The sequence below is a fragment of the Echinops telfairi genome, unplaced genomic scaffold (assembly GCF_000313985.2).
Source record: "Echinops telfairi isolate 266 unplaced genomic scaffold, ASM31398v2 ScPeMD7_7469;HRSCAF=8507_1, whole genome shotgun sequence".
Classification (NCBI taxonomy): domain Eukaryota; kingdom Metazoa; phylum Chordata; class Mammalia; order Afrosoricida; family Tenrecidae; genus Echinops; species Echinops telfairi.
In genome coordinates this window covers 57,738,878-57,754,963 of record NW_022111373.1, presented here as the reverse complement: position 1 = coordinate 57,754,963, position 16,086 = coordinate 57,738,878, and the positions used below count along the sequence as shown (strand labels likewise).

General features: G+C 39.1%; 1 protein-coding gene across 1 annotated transcript in view; it reads left to right on the top strand.

The window, feature by feature from the left end:
• Nucleotides 1-16,086, top strand: part of ADGRV1 (adhesion G protein-coupled receptor V1) — a 675,247-nt gene that overhangs the window by 418,196 nt on the left and 240,965 nt on the right. The window contains exon 80 of the mRNA XM_045285199.1: nt 9,991-10,107. Coding sequence (XP_045141134.1) covers nt 9,991-10,107 — 117 coding nt within the window. The remainder of the gene's footprint in view (nt 1-9,990; nt 10,108-16,086) is intronic.

Below are 16,086 nucleotides of genomic sequence, written 5' to 3'. Positions count from 1 at the left end.
CTAGCAGTTTCTCGAGAGAAAGACTGGGTTTTCTACTTTTGTAAACAGTTCCCGTTCCAGTTCCAGCCGCGAAAACCGAAAGAGGGGAACTATGATTCAGCACTGACTCCATGGCAGTGAGGGTTTTTTAAATGGTATTTATTGAGGTCCAAATTATTTATCAGTTGGAAATAGTCTTCAATTGTTAGTTTCTCATCCACCTTTCCATCTCCGTTGAACAACCACCTGATGTCAACCACTGTTCTGAGAACTTACTCCTATTAATATTCTTGGTCATCACAACTGCCCTGTGGGATAGACAGTATAATTATCATCTCCATTTTAGAGATGAGGATTGAGAGCAACAGAGAGCTTAAGTAATCTTCTCAAGTTCATATAACTGATAAATAATGGAGCCAGGATGTAAATTAATCATTCTGACCCTAGATTTTATGACTTAATCACTGTGTCATTGTATTTTTTAAGAAGTGATTAGAAGATTTGACAAGTTAAGACTCTCTTAATTCCGAAGAATGTTTTTAGTAGGTTCTAGTGACTTAGGTTTCTGACAAAACTAGGGAGAAAGCAGTGTCTGTGGCGTCAGTTTTTCCCAAAGATGTGACAAACTGAAGATAGTAAAATATGCTAAAATCTGCAATTTGGGCCCCTTTCTTTATTCCCTCACGCAATGGCCAGTGACTGAAATGTCCATAGCTCAGCCAGTTTGGATGAATGGTGTGACGAAATCTAGTCACATTGCTTGTAGTTCTGATTTGAATAACATGCTCAATCTACCTTTCTATTTCCATTGTAGATTTGTGATATCTGACAAGAGAACTCAACTTCTTCATATTATACTCAGACTCTTGTGTTCTTAATGGGAAAGTGACTAGGTCTTTTAGTTCTTGTGGCCTAGCTACATAGTGTCAGTCTCTAAAACCCCTCAGGTAGGCTCCATTTATGATATAAAAACACTTACCCAACTTCTGTTGTCTTTCCCATTTCTATTCTTCCTTCTTTCCTGAACTTTCCAGTCTTCTGAACGTGAACCCTGGGCAACTGCTGCCCTTTTGAAATGGCTGATTATTCTAGGAACCCCCCCTTTCTTTGGTGTTGTCACTTACTGTATCACCCTCTGTTATTGGACTGAAACCAGAGTCATGGGGTGAGTTGAGTGATTCAGAGCTGTGGACTCTCCGGTCCGGCCACTCTCTTTGATGACCAGCAAGTGCAGTCCTTGTATTGTAAAAATGGTGAACATTTCAGATACTGCTCACAGGTTCAGTTTTATTTCTTTGTATTTCTAATTTAATTTATGCCGAAGTGCAGCGCATACTGGTGATTTTTTATTTTTCTGAGAATGGTATTGAGACAGGTAAACAAGATTATTCTTTATGTAATATGTGATCCTTGACACATGAGAGCTTTTGAAAAAGTTTGTGGAAAAATCCCTGATCTCTAATTTCCATTTTCCGTGAACTTTTTGGAAGCATGCTCATATTAAGATAATTATTTCTCAGTAGTTCTATGTTCTAGAAAGTAGTGTAATTAGAATTAGCTTATGTCACACCAGTAGCTCTACCTTTCCATTCATTCCCAATTCATAAATAGTTTCTACTCACAGCCATCAAGTGTATGATATTTCATACTGACTCCCCTGTAATCTGGTTTCTCCCTCAGAGCTGCTGCTGGCTTAGAACTGCTGACCATGCGCATTACAGGCCAACTCGTAGCCCTGGTGATGTAGTGGTTAAGTGTTAGGCTGTAGTCCGCATGGTCTGCAGTTTGTAACCATGAACAGCTCCTAGGGAGCGAGACTGGGTTTCCTTCTTCCATAAACAGCTAGTAGCCGAAACCCACAGGGGGTCGCTGTGAGTCAGCATTTGCTCAATGGCAGCGAGTTTTCCCACAAATAATTAAAGTGGTTCAAAAGCTATGAAGGGTGTGGTGTTAGATACTACGTCAACTTGATGGCACCTGTGTGGCGGTAGAGATAGAATGCAGGCTGTCAATCAGATGGTAGTCTGGTGATGCCTCCTTGAGGGTGTGGCCTTTTTATAAGAGAGACAATGAGAACTTAACCTTTCTCTTGCCATTCACCTTCCTCTTTGGCTGGATTCTGTGCCTGTCTCTAGGGGTGGCCCTCTGTATTGCTTCTACCCCTGAGAATTGTTGGTGCCCTGCCATGTCACCACTAGCCTTGGATCCATGTGACAGAATCCATTGGCCTGTGACCTCCCTACTTCTTACTTCACCTTTCTGCGTTCTTGGCCTGTAGCCACAAGAGTCTGAAGAGTGTTCTGGCTATCACTGGACCCATGGACTTGAGTTGGACTAGGCTGGGACCTCTTAATATAAAATTGCTTCTTGATATAAAGTACTTTCTTGTACATACATGAATATTATGCTTTTTTCCCCCTCTAGACAACGCAGCCTAGCACAAGTGACTTCAAAGTTTATGGAAAATTTAGTTCTACTGTTCCGTCTAACTTCCGCCCTGCCTCTCTGCACACACCCCCTTAGTTATGCTTCTATCATTTTCTATCTGGAAACAATTTTTATCTCTCTTTGATTTTCCAACTACCTAGACATATTTTCTATATTTATTTACTCCTACCTAAAGCAGACCACTTTTCATTATATTCATGTGGCACTTGTCCATGGGTCAAGAGGCAGTTGTGTGAACAGAACAAGGGAATGCTGTGTGGTTTAAAATCAGGAAAGGTGATCAGGGCTGTATGCGCTCACCTCACTTATTCAGTCTGTGTGCTGAGCAAATAATTAGAGAACTAGGACTATATGAAGAAACATTTGGATTGGAGAAAAGCTAATTAACAACGTACTCTGCAGCGATTACAACCTCACTTGCTGCAAGCAAAGTGTACTTGAAGCACTTTTAATGCAAATTAGAAAAAGACTATAGCCTTCAGAGTGGATTGTGTGGATTGCAACCCAATATAAAGAAAGCAACAATCCTCATAATTGGACCAATAGGCCATATCATGATAAAGGAGAAAAGGTGAAAGTTTTCAAGGATTTTGTTTTGCTTGGATTCACAATCAGTGCTCATGGAAGCAGAAGTCAAGAAATCAAATGATGCGTTGGGCTAATCTGTTTCTCAAGACCTCTTTTTAAGTGCTGAAGAGCAAGGGTGTCAAGTTGAGAACTGAGGTGTGCCTGTTTTTATCAGTATGTGAAAGCTGAACAACGGATAAGGAAGGCTTGAGAACACGTGATGCCTTTGAGTGATGGAGTTGTCAAAGAATATTAAAAGGACCACGACGGTCAGACGAATAAACAGACGTGACTTGGAAGCATGTCCAAAGAATGCCCCTTAAAAGCTAGGCTGGGAAAGCTTCATCTCGGGAAACTTTAAGAGAGATCGCAACCTGGAAAAGGCTATTATCCTTGGTAAAATTGAAAGTGCAAAGGAGGAAGACTTTGTATGAGACGGATCGACACAGTAGCTGCAACAAAGGCTCAGATGTAGCAAGGATCGTGAGGGTGGTGCAGAGTTGGGCATTGTTTTGTTCTGTTGTATATTGGCCTGCTGTGAGTCGGAACTGACTCGCTAGCACCTCACCACCCCAACAAAGTAGACCAAAGGAGCCCTGGTGGACTGTAGATTAATTGTTACGATGATGACCACAAGACAAAATGGGTCAAACACACCATGGGAGAAAGATGAGGCTGTGTGGTAGTTACACGTTCTGTTGTCAGTTTAAGACTTACGGGTGAAGGAGAGGTAGTGATGACAACGCCGTTTGAATTTCTCAGAGCTGTGTAGTGAAAATGCCTGACAGTAGGTCAGAACGGCTGACCGAAAGCCTGGCTCTTGCTTGATGCTGTCAGAGACCTAATTCATACATTGTATCAATGGAATAGTTTAGATAAGGATTAAGGTAAGCTAAATAAGGATTGAACGTGACTGTTTTAAGAATAGAGTTTAGTATCTGATTCTACTTTGTTTATACTGATTCTTCTGCTTATTATTATAGATATAGTGATTTATAGAAATGATTATTGGGAAGTATGAAAATAGAGAGCTTGTAAGCCCATTTGCCTTGAGTCCTTAAAATTTGATCTTTAAATGGGTTTAGGACCAGCCTGCAAAGAAGGCTCTGAATAGATAAGTCCCAGTCAGTGTTTGGAGAACTCAGGATGTTGTATTTGATGAGTTTTGTCTAAGGGGCCATGGTTGACAGACTGAAGGAGAAAAAGGAATTCTGGATATTTGAATATTGAACTAGTGGCTTTTGTCAGAAGCTGGAAAAAATCTGGAACCATGAAGAAAACTCCTCTCTAGGACTGAACATTAAAGGGAGCATGGGTTTGGATCACATAGAGTTGTATTAAATTTGCTCAATTTCTCTTAAATTCTAGATTTCATTTTCAGCATAGGTTCATACTTATTTTAAGTCCAAGGAAGTCCTTGAGAATTGAACCAATGTACTTTCAACTGAAAATTTATTAAGGAAAAAAAAAAAGAAGTAATTTCTTACTTTATATTTTAAATAATTGGATCACCTAACTTTGAAGTGACCGTAGCAGCCTAAATTGTGTAATTCATATACTAGATTCTGGTCATATGTCCACTACCAAAATGAATTGCAAAACTGAGGGTGGCTTTATTCTCAGGAATCCATTAACAACAACAACAACAACAATCATCCACAAATTGGTTTTTCTGACTAATGTTCTGATTCTGTGAGGAAATTAGTGGGACGCAAACCTCAACGTTATTCATCCATGCAAAGGACTCAAGGATGTCTACTCTAAAGCTAACGGTTGTTTTGTTTGTCTGTTTTCACCTTGGCTTTGCAAGAAAGGTGCCCTGGTGGCCTAGTGGTAATGCATTGGACTACTGACCATCAGGTGAGCAGTTTGAAACCACCAGCCCCTCCGCAGGAGAAAAATGGGGCCGAGACTTAACAATCTTGGAAATTCACAGGAGCTGTTCTGTTCTGTCTTATAAGGTCACTATTGGTTTTTCACTGGTTTGTTGTTATTATTATTACTATTACTTGTAATAATAGGAAGCTTATTTGGCTATTTACTGGGTGAGCAAGTCTAGTCATAGTATTTATGAATGGCTGGTCAAGAATGGCTTCTGGGAGAGTAGAAAATGGCATTTCAAAGAAAAGAGAAGATGAAATAGAAGCACAATAAAATACCTCCCTAAACATTCTGTAATAGGGCTAAGGTTTATTTTGTTTGTTTTCGGATAAATCAAACGTTTGTGACAACTGCATCCATAAGTCTGCTTATTGGCACCACACTTCCGACAGCACGTGCTCACTTTGTATCTCAGTATCACAGTTCAGTAATTCACACAATGCTGCAAACTGTTCCATAATGTTATTCCATAATGCCATGTCATTCCTTGGAGCATGGGGAGTTTTCCAAAAGAGAACAAGGGAGATTCTTATCTGGGAAGAGTAGACATGGTCGAGGATTTCTTGATGTTGAGGTTGAAAGCCTTCATAGGGTTGTTTTGCTGAGTTTGAGGACCTCTGACCAAAGTCTTCTGAGACAACTGAGTCAGGTGGCACATGTATTTCATAAAGTGTATGCTCTACATCCTAGTCTGCTAAGTAACACCTGGGGTCCTTACAGCTCATGATTGGACACCCAAGATCCAGTGATTGGTCTCTACTCATTTGGAGCAAAAGGAAGGAAATCAGAGACTCACAAAGAAGACATTGTAAGATTAGCAGTTCAAAGAAACAATGGCCTCATATATCATGTGCCCAGAATTAGATGGTTCCTGGCTACCGCCATCTACTATTTTGACCAGACTCAGTATCAAAACCCCTAAACCAAATCCACGGCTAGGGAGTTGATTCTGACCCATAACAGCCCTGTAGGGCAGAGTATAAAGATTGCCCTTTGGTTTTCTGAGACTACAGGTACAGGTTTTTAGGAGTAGACAGACTCATTTCTTTTCTCAGGATGACCAATGAGTTCAAACTGTCAATCTTGTATTTAGCTGCCTATGGTGTAGCCCTCTATACCCTCAAAAACAAAACCCATAAAAACAAACTCACTGCCCTTGAGTCAATTCTGACTCATGGTGACTCTGTAGGACAAGATAGAGCTGCCCTGTGGGTTTCTGAGACTGTAACCCTTAGCGAGAGTAGAATGCCTCGTCTCTCCTCGGAGCTGGCTGGTGATGTTGAACTGCTGACCTTGCAGTTAATAACCCAATTGGTAATCACTGTGCTGCCAGGGCTTCTGTATCACACCCTTGGGGTTTTCCAATAGAATGAGAGAGAAATGTTTAACAAAGCTAAAATTCTTTAAGGACCAGACTTACTGGGGTGGTAGAGACTGAAGATACTGCCAAGACAAACTCAAAAACCGCATGCACTGCCGTGGAGTTGATTTAGACTCTCCGAGACCCTGGAGGACAGAGTGGAGCTATCCCAGTGTGCTTTGGAGCCTGATAACTGTGGGACAGTAGGAACTGCCTCATCTATCTTCCCTGGTAGATTCACACTTCTGATCTTCCCGTTAGCAAACCAACATGTAATCGACTACTCTGCCACCCTTTTAAACTTACAGCTGGACCCACTCCCAGAGGTTAACTTTTCGCTAAATAACAACTTGACTTCTAAAGTAAGCAATAGCACCGGTGAATACTGAGCTATTGTAAGACTTCTGTAGGTGATCAAACAGTTGTTAACCAGGAGGAGGCTCAGAGTTTCAAGCCTCTCCACAACTCGATTCTTGTTCTGCTCACAAGAAAGATTTCAAGCAACGGAACAAATTCAGACAAGACTCAGAAAAAAGGTTTCAACAGAAAGTGCTATTGCTTACTTTAGAAGTCAAGTTGTTATTTAGCGAAAAGTTAACCTCTGGGAGTGGGTCCAGCTGTAAGTTTAAAAGGGTGAAGGAGGACTTTGGAAAAGAAGTCCAAAGGCCTGTCGCTAGTCTACAAGGCCTGACAAACATAAAGCTGGACCTTATTCTGCTAATGGTAGATTGCCCACCATAGGCTGGCTTTCAGGTGGGTCTCCTGCCATTGTCTGGTCCTCTGTAGCTGCCCCCCTCCTTTCAGGCATGCATACAATAGCACCCTAGTTCTCCAGTCTTCCTGGGGTCTCAGAGCTGAAACTCAAGAGTCTGTTCTGTCATTGTGCTGGTGGTGGTGAAAAACATCCTGTGTCTTTTCCTCTGGCCATCTCATCTCCAATCTCTCTGGCCTCTCCCATTGATAAGGAGATGTGTTCTATTCTGCCTTTCAGCTGTCTTTGTGCTGGGGAGGTGTGTGAGGAAACCTGTCTCCGCCTCATCAGTCTTATGATTCCTGCCAGTTGTCCTTCCACCTATCACTCCTTGTCAGTTTCTGACTAGCTAGCTGTCAGCGTTGATCCTAAAGATGAGAAGGGAAAGGGCAAGGCAGGTAAATGAAGAGAATGAAAATGGAACAACTGGAATTGAAATAATGAGAGCATGTTATGAAAACTGTTGACACACGAAAAATGTAACCAATTTCACTTAATATATGGAAATTATTAAAGAGCAACTTAATTTGCTGTATAAACTTTTACCAAAGCCACCATAAGATATTTTAAAAAAAGACATACTACAGAAGCTAGAAAATACAGTTAATACTTTAAAACACTTTGTAAAGCTAGATACTACCTTGATAAATGAAAAACAAAATATATTTTTAAGTGATTATTATGAACCATGTAGTTCTGTTTCCATCATCTTTTAAGACATAGTATCAATACATAACACATAGGCATTCATTGAATAGTTGTGCAAGATGGAGAGGCTAATTATATGACCTATATTCAATGCTTCGCAGTCAATGCTGATGCGACCCCCTGTGGGCTTCCCAGCCTGTAACTGTTTATGGGAGTAGAAAGCCCACTCTTTTTCCCTTGGAGCTGCTAAGGGTTTTGAACTGCCAACCTTGTGGATCACAGTCCAACACACAACCACTAAATAACCAGGGCTCCATATAGCCTACAATGTATTATAATTCAGAGTGTGACAAAAGCTAAAATCTAGGAAAAGATAAGCACGTTTAACTCAAAAGCTATTTGCATTGTGTCCTGGGAAGATAAACATGTTGTTGATTAGATTTTAAGGGATCCTTTTAATTGTTTTTGAGATCTTTATTGTTTTTTTTTTAAATCATTTTATTGTGGGCTCTTGCAATTCTTATCACAATCCATACATACATCCACTGTGTCAAGCACATTCGTACATTTGCTGCCATCATCATTCTCAAAACATTTGCCTTCCACTTGAGCCCTTAATATCAGCTCCTCAGTTTTCCCCTTCCCTCCCCACTCCCCCTCCCTCATGAACCCTTCATAATTCATAAATTATTATTATTTTGTCATATCTTACACTGTCTGATGTCTCCCTTCGTCCCCTTCTCTGTTGTCCATCCCCCAGGGAGGAGGTTATACATAGATTCATGTAATTGGCTCCCCCTTTCCACCCCACATATTTTTAAAAATCAAATTGAGTTAATTAAAAAAATAATGGAAAGTGGGTTTTCCCAGGGACAGTGACCCTCACTCCCCCTTCAGGTCAGGAAAGGAACTCACTCCCATGGCTAAATTTTCAGGCAAACGATAGACAGGTCTTTCGGGGGAATATTAGCTCTGCTGAAACTTACACACCTTAGAATAATCAACCATCTCAGATCAAAAGAGTGACATTTATCCAAGGGAAAAAATGCCGGCAAGCAGGAGCAAGGAAAGCAAGAAACAGGAAGGAAGTGAGATAAGGGAGGTTACTCTGCAGAGATTCCAATCAAAGACATGAAACAAAATGTACATGAGTGTTGAATGGAAAGCGGATCTGCTCTGCAAACCTTCATCCAATACACAACCGGACACTCGAGGGAAAAATAAAGGGTTTGAGGCATAGATCAGTTAGTTTGGGGTGTGCAACACTGTTCTGCACTGTTTTCAATGTAGCCATTAATTCTTTTAGGATAATTTTATTGAGCATTCGATATTCTGAGCACTGCATTGGCCTCTCAAAATATAGTCACAAAACTTTAACCCTTGTCATCAAAGAAGAGTTTACTTGTTTCTATATTTTAGTATAATATTAGTGCTCCCATGTTCCCTTGATACTTAGCATTTTACTACGAAGTTTATCACAATAGTAATTTCTTTGGGGGGACGATAAAAGCAGCAAGAATGTGTTACTGTTTTTATTGACTCAACCCGTATTTACTGAGTGCCTGTGCCAGACACTGAACTAGGAGTTTTGGATTGCCTCTGTAAGACAGTAAATGATCCTGTTGTTGTAGCGTTTACATTCCAGAAGGAACGACTAACAATAACCCCCTTGAACAATGTAATTAAACTGCACAATATTTTACAAGGTTTTAAGTATTATTCTTAAAAGGCAAGAGAAGGAAAGGAAAACAGAGTCAGCCAGACCAGGAGTGTGAAGAAAGAAGGTGCAGCTTCCAAGACTGCGACCAAGGCGGTGTCTCTGCGGAGGCGCCAAAGTGTTAGGTGTAAATTAAAGTTATATAAGGATTAGGGTAATCATAAGATAAGAAATTAAATATTTGTTTTCCTTGTTTTGTTTAATATGCTAATCTCAAGAAATAAATGGTCTCTCTTTTTCTCCCAGGAACTTTGACTTCAACTTAAGTGCTATTTCAACTCTAGTTTCCCTTTCTTATCTGCTTAGCCAAAATATGTTTCATGGGATTTTTATCAATTATAAAAACAAGGCTAACTTTGATATTTCCATGTGGGACCCAAAGCATCATGCAGCATAATTGCATTCATTGTCTTAATTACACATCAAAACCCATGTGTTGCCATTTTTTAAATGAGCACTCGTCATGTAAATGACCACTAGTTGATTTGGGCAACAAATCAACTTTATCTGCCCCCACCCCCCCACTCCCCGCTTTTGTATCACTTAGTCCCAGATGGAGATGGGAAAATGATTTTTTTTTAAATATATTGTTTATCAATCTTACCATGATTTGAAACTAGAAATATTTGTTTCCTACAGATTGTCTTTCTGGCATCTGCTTATGCAAGTCCCCAACTGCCTGATGAGAGCTGCTCGGCCATGGCTGCTGTCGCCCATTACCTCTATCTCTGCCAGTTTAGTTGGATGCTCGTTCAGGTCAGTGCCTTCCTCCCTTCCTATTATCCATGCAAGTCCACCTCCGCCTCAACCGTCCAATACACTTTGGTGAAGTGATCTTAGTATCTGACTTTACACACACACACACACACACACGAACATTAGTTCCAAAATCTTGCACTTGCTGGATTTTACCATCAGCTGAACTCTTTTTGTTTGCCTTATGTACATAGCCCTGTGTCTGCCTGCAGAGATCCGCAATTTCATGCAGAAAGTCTCCATTGATGTCCCTGAGCTAATCAAACTTTTTGATGAATAACTTGGATAAAAACACAGGAAACAAGTTTATCAGATATGAGGATGATAAAAAGTTAAAAGAGCAAGCTGCCTGTGTTAAAATATCAGGTAGATCAAATATAAAGAAACTGCATTTCGAGTGACTGAAAGGCAGAGTAAAGGAGATACAATCTAATGCAAATTTGAGCAAAAGACCTGAAACTTGAATTAAACACCAGCTCAGTAACAATCAAACGTGTGACAAGATTGCTTCAAAAGCAACAACAAAACCAGAAAATCCTAGACCCAGGTTACATGAATAATAATAATATGAATACAGCTATGGCTATATTACTATTGTAATAACTGAATGATTTCATTCCATTGTAATTCATTCATTGTAATCTATAATGTGTAGCCTAATTTGGCATCTTGCAAACACTTACAGGGGGCGTGTTTCACATGGGGCGTTATCAGAAAACCACCCTGTAGGAAACTTGAAGGGGGCTGTAACAGCCCTGGAAAGAATTCAGGGATGGGGGATGACCATCTGCAGAAAATGGAAGAGCTGCTTCCGGGAGGAAATGGTGGATTTTGTGGTTCCATTGAGATCAAATGGGCAGACAATTAAGGATGCACATTTTGACTCACGTGAAGAACTTTGATCACCAATAAAACTGTCATGCTGCAGGGGTTGTTTCTAGAAGCAGCCTGTATCCGGTCAGGGCAATAAATCCAAACAGGAAAATAACCGACTCTAGACATTTTCGTGTGGGAGTTCTGGTTTGAAAGAGGATTAGACAAAATGCCAAATAATATTTCAACCAATTTAATAGAGACTGGTGTGTTCTATATATCTCTTCTTCTAGTCTTTAATAATTATGATTGTAGCCAATGTACAGTTAGTAAACTAATTAGATTACTCTATGCCTAATGGCTTAGGAAATCTACTTAAACCAGTGAAATTTAATGTATTTCATATGGTACACCACACATTTTTCATGGTTTGTGGTGTAACCGCAAAGGAATAATTCAATAACTTCTGAATTCTAGGTACATTGCTCCTAATGAATTGCCTGTGGTCAGAGGTTGTCACTTGCCTGGCCTACGTTTTTTCCACTTATAAGTAGGAAAATGATACATAATAAATACGCTGCTAAATTTTTTTTAAAAACTAGAATTCTTTTTAAAAACATTATGTAGAAGTTTATATTGCTGTTACTCCAATCATATTAGTCACTTTGAGGTGACAAAATGGGAGGAATAATAACACTTTAATAATTTTACTTCATATTGCATACCAGCCTAGGAGGAGTGAATTTGGTAAAATATACTTATGTGCAAATCTTACATTTAAAATATGTTAATCATTAGTTTCTTAATCTATACCTAAACATATTAGAATTATTCATGTTTACTTAGATCAGTATTATTTCTTCAAACCTTAGAATAAATGGATTTAAAAGACTATTTTGAAAAAAAGTAGGTTCACTTTTCTATCATGTGCTATTAACTTATTTTTGAGTTGTTCATATTCTAGAGTAACTAATTTTATTAGTTACTGATAATTTAAACATGATAAAACCCCTTAGAGCTTTAGTTTTCCTGTTGAAAAATAAGGTTGTGATAACAGCATTTTATCATGGGAGGATAAAATGAATCAATACAAGGGAGGTACATGGAATGGTGCTTGGCATGGACTTAGTCCTCTACATATATTTATTTATACTCTACCCAGATTACTAGTTAAGCAAATATGGGTGGTAGCATTTCGTATATTTTGAAACATTTCATACTCTGCTTTTATAATATAATTTATGCTGATTTTACAATGAAGGATCAGCATGGCATCGTAGGAAAGGCCAACTTACCCTGCGTTCGGTGAGGCAGATAGTAAAGAGTTGTGAAGCCTTTGCTGGCTGGATAACCTCTACATTTCTGCTCAGAAGCCTGGCTCTTGGCAGGCGCTGGAACTTGGCCTTGACTGCTTCTTTATACTTTCTCTTTCTTGGTTAAATTTGCCATGCAGTTCATGCTGAGAATATAGTAAAATATTCTTTCTTTCTTTTTTTAAACAAGTGACCCACAAATTCCCTCTTTAGTGATGGCTATTGAGCTATCCTTCTGATTGCCTGTCATGTCAGATCACTTTGTGGAATTACCGAAGTGATTTTCCACTTCCTTAAACTCCCCGAAGACTGACAGTGAGAACTTAACATCTCGCCGTGTCAGTGCTTTCTCTTGCTAGTTGTTGTTGTGTACTATAGTTTGTATTTGGATCTGCTTTCATTTTGGAAGCAGCACATGCTCGTGGTGCAAGACACAATCAACACTGCAGGAAAACAAAATGAAAAATACATCACTTTTCCCCCTTTCACCAGCTCTCCACCTCCCTGCCCCACCCTCAGCCCCACTCCCAGAGGTAAACACTCCTAATGGTTTCCTTTATATCCCTCCAGAAATAGTCCTTGTATATGTAAATATTTATAACAACATGAACATTTTTTGTGTTCTTGTTTATATGTGTTTCTGTGTATATATAACTAAAAGACATAAAAGTTTACCTCATTATATTGTGCTTTGCTTTACTGTATTTTAGATACTCTGTTTGCTACAAATTGAAGGTTTGTGGCGACTCGAGTTGCATCAGCCATTTTCCCCATGCATGTGCTCACTTCCTGTTTCTGGGTCACATTTTGGTAATTCCTGTATTTCAAATGGTTCATGGGGCTATTGCACACATAATAGACTACAGTACAGTAAAAAACATAACTTTTATGTGTGCTGTGAAATAAAAATGTGTAGGACCCAGGTCAGTGCAATGTTCATTTTATTCTGTTGGCAATAGTAAAACTGCGATATCCAAAGTATACCTAAATATAATATATATATATTATATATATATATATATAATAAGTTATATATATATAACTTGACATCTTTTAGTTTATCACATACAGACATAGTTTTTCCCCTAACATCTACCCAATATCCTAAAATCTGGTCACTCCAGAATCTATTTTTAAGTGCCTTATTGATGAGATTCTGTCATTGTTCTATTGTTTCTGGTATTTGAAGCATTATTTACTTACATACCTTTGATTCTGAATTTTAATTTACTTATAGCATATCCAATGAATTCATTTATAAAATGTATACTTCTATTATTAACAGCTACTGAAATATGGTATCATATCAGTTGATTAATCCACAGAGAAAACTCACAAGGAAATAACTTGGGACTCAAATACAGGAAGCATAATTACATTTGTAGATTCGCGTGAGCCAGTTTTATGAGTGCTTCCTGTCACTACGTTAATCCTCCTGTAGCACACTATGCTTCAATTACAAAATTAAAAAAAACCCCACCTAAATCTCAGATTGCACTTACGGTCTATTTATCTGGACACAGCTTAATGATAAGCAAAATATTTTATTTTGAAGCTACGGCTTTCTTAAGGAACATATTTTTAAGATGGTATAACTAAGTTAGAAAGAATTTCACAATTGTACTTGAGCAATCACATCTTATATGTTAATTCATCCATATAATCAGGCTATGAAGGACATGCAGATGTTATTCCGTGGTAGAAAAACTACTTAACACAGACGGAAAGAGACAGGGATGGAAATGCTAAGATAAACCCTGTTACTCCTTACTCAAGCAACTCTGGTGCCCCCGTGGTTAAGTATTCAGCTGCTAACCTAAAATGTGATGGTTGGAACCCACCAGCTGGTCCATGAGCATGGGATGTGGCCCTTGGCTTCTGAAAGATGGCAGAGACCCTGTGGGGCAGTTCTGCTCTCTCCTACAGGGCCATCATGTCATGAGTTGGAATAGACTTGACCGCTACAGGTTTGGTTTGGTTTCCTTTGTCACTGATTAATTATGGCAGCACCAAAGGTGTTAAGGACAACAGACTAGTAATAATCAAGACAGAAATGACATACCCAGGAAATACAGAAGATTCAAATCTTCCAAAAGCCTTGCAATTCATGTCATCTAATAACTGTGGGGGAATAAGGACTATAACTGGAACTGGAGCAAGGACATGTGGACCATTTCTCAGACTCTCATCAGAAGTGAATGACTAAGAACTGATGGTAACGGATGTAATTAACATTACCCATGACCTCTGACTAAAGTCGATCCAAGGTTTCTGGTGACACACAATAAGCAAACATTAAACAACTCCCTCGATACAGATTTTCTTCTACACACCATAAAATTTTTTGTGTTCAAATAGCTATTTAAAAATATTTTTTAAGAAAAGGCAGGTTTCCGTTATATTTTGCAAGTACATTTCAGATGACAATGTATGAGTCAGCTCTTGATTTGTGTTTGTGGAGTCTGTGAAAACATAATTATGAGAGTTCGGAGAATAAAGCAGCACGTGTCTGTCAGTCTGTAGTACTGTACTTCGGCGGCTTGAGTGTTGCTGCGATGCTGGTATTTCAGATGTCAACAGGGTCGTCAAAGTGAACTGTTGTCAGCAGAGCCTCCAGACTAAGAACAGACAGAACGAAGGTATAGGCTGTCCGCTTCTGAGCAAAACCTTTTAGGCAGAATCAAACATTGTCAGATACTGCAAACTTCATTTTCAGCTATAGGCCTTGAAGTTGAGCCACTCAGATCCGAAAGCACTTCAAGTATGCCTGAGGAGGAGCTGCCTTCTCAAAGTCGAGCTGATAATAATGGCTCAGATGGAGTAAACACTGAGGGAATAAAGCCTTTGGGACCTTCATGGCGATGGGGCATGACCCAAATGAAAAAAAAAAAAAGCTGAAACATAAATTAATAATTGGAACTATGTATCCTCAAAGTAGGAATCTAGGGAAATTGGAAGCTTCAAAACATGAAATGGAATGCATAAAAATCAACCTACTAGGCCTTGGTGAGCTGAAATGAACTGGTATTGGCCATTTTGAATCAGAAAATCATCTGATTTACCATGCCGGGAATGACACAATCCAGAGAATGACATTGCATTCATCAAGGTCTATCTTGAAGTACAGTGCTGTCTGTGATAGTATTCTATCCATGCTTACTCAAGGAAATCCAATCAAGACAACTATTGTTAAAATGTATGCACCAATCACCAAAAATAGTGATGAAGAAAATGAAGAATCCCAGCCAGGTCTTCAGTCCGATCAAACATGAATTCAAGATGCATTATTCATTCTTGGCGATCGGAATGCATGTTAGAAACAAAGGGGAAGGAACAGTAGTTAGAAAATACAGCTCTGGTGATAGAAATGAACCTGGAGATTGCATGATAGAATTTTGCAAAACCAGTGATTTTTTGATCAACTTACTGGAAGAGATCCATATTTGTACCCATTCCAAAGTAAGGTAATCCAACAGAAGGCTCAAATTACAGAAAATTATCTATGATATCACATGCACATAAAATTTTGCTGAATATTATCCAGCAACTTTTGTAGCAGTACGTTGAAAGGGAACTCCTGGTTTCAGGCCAGATTCAGAAGAAGGTATGGAATAAGAATACTACCCCTGCTGATGTCAGATGGATCTTGGGTTAAAGCAGAGAATACCAAAAAGTTGTTTTCTGGTGTATTGACTATACCAAGACATTTGACTTTGTGGAACATAACAAACTATGAAGAATGGGAATTCTGAAACACGTTGTTGTGCTCTTGCAGTACTTGAACATGGACCCAGAAGTAGTTTTATGACCATAGCAAGGGCATACTGCATGGTTTAAACTTAGGAAAGGTGTG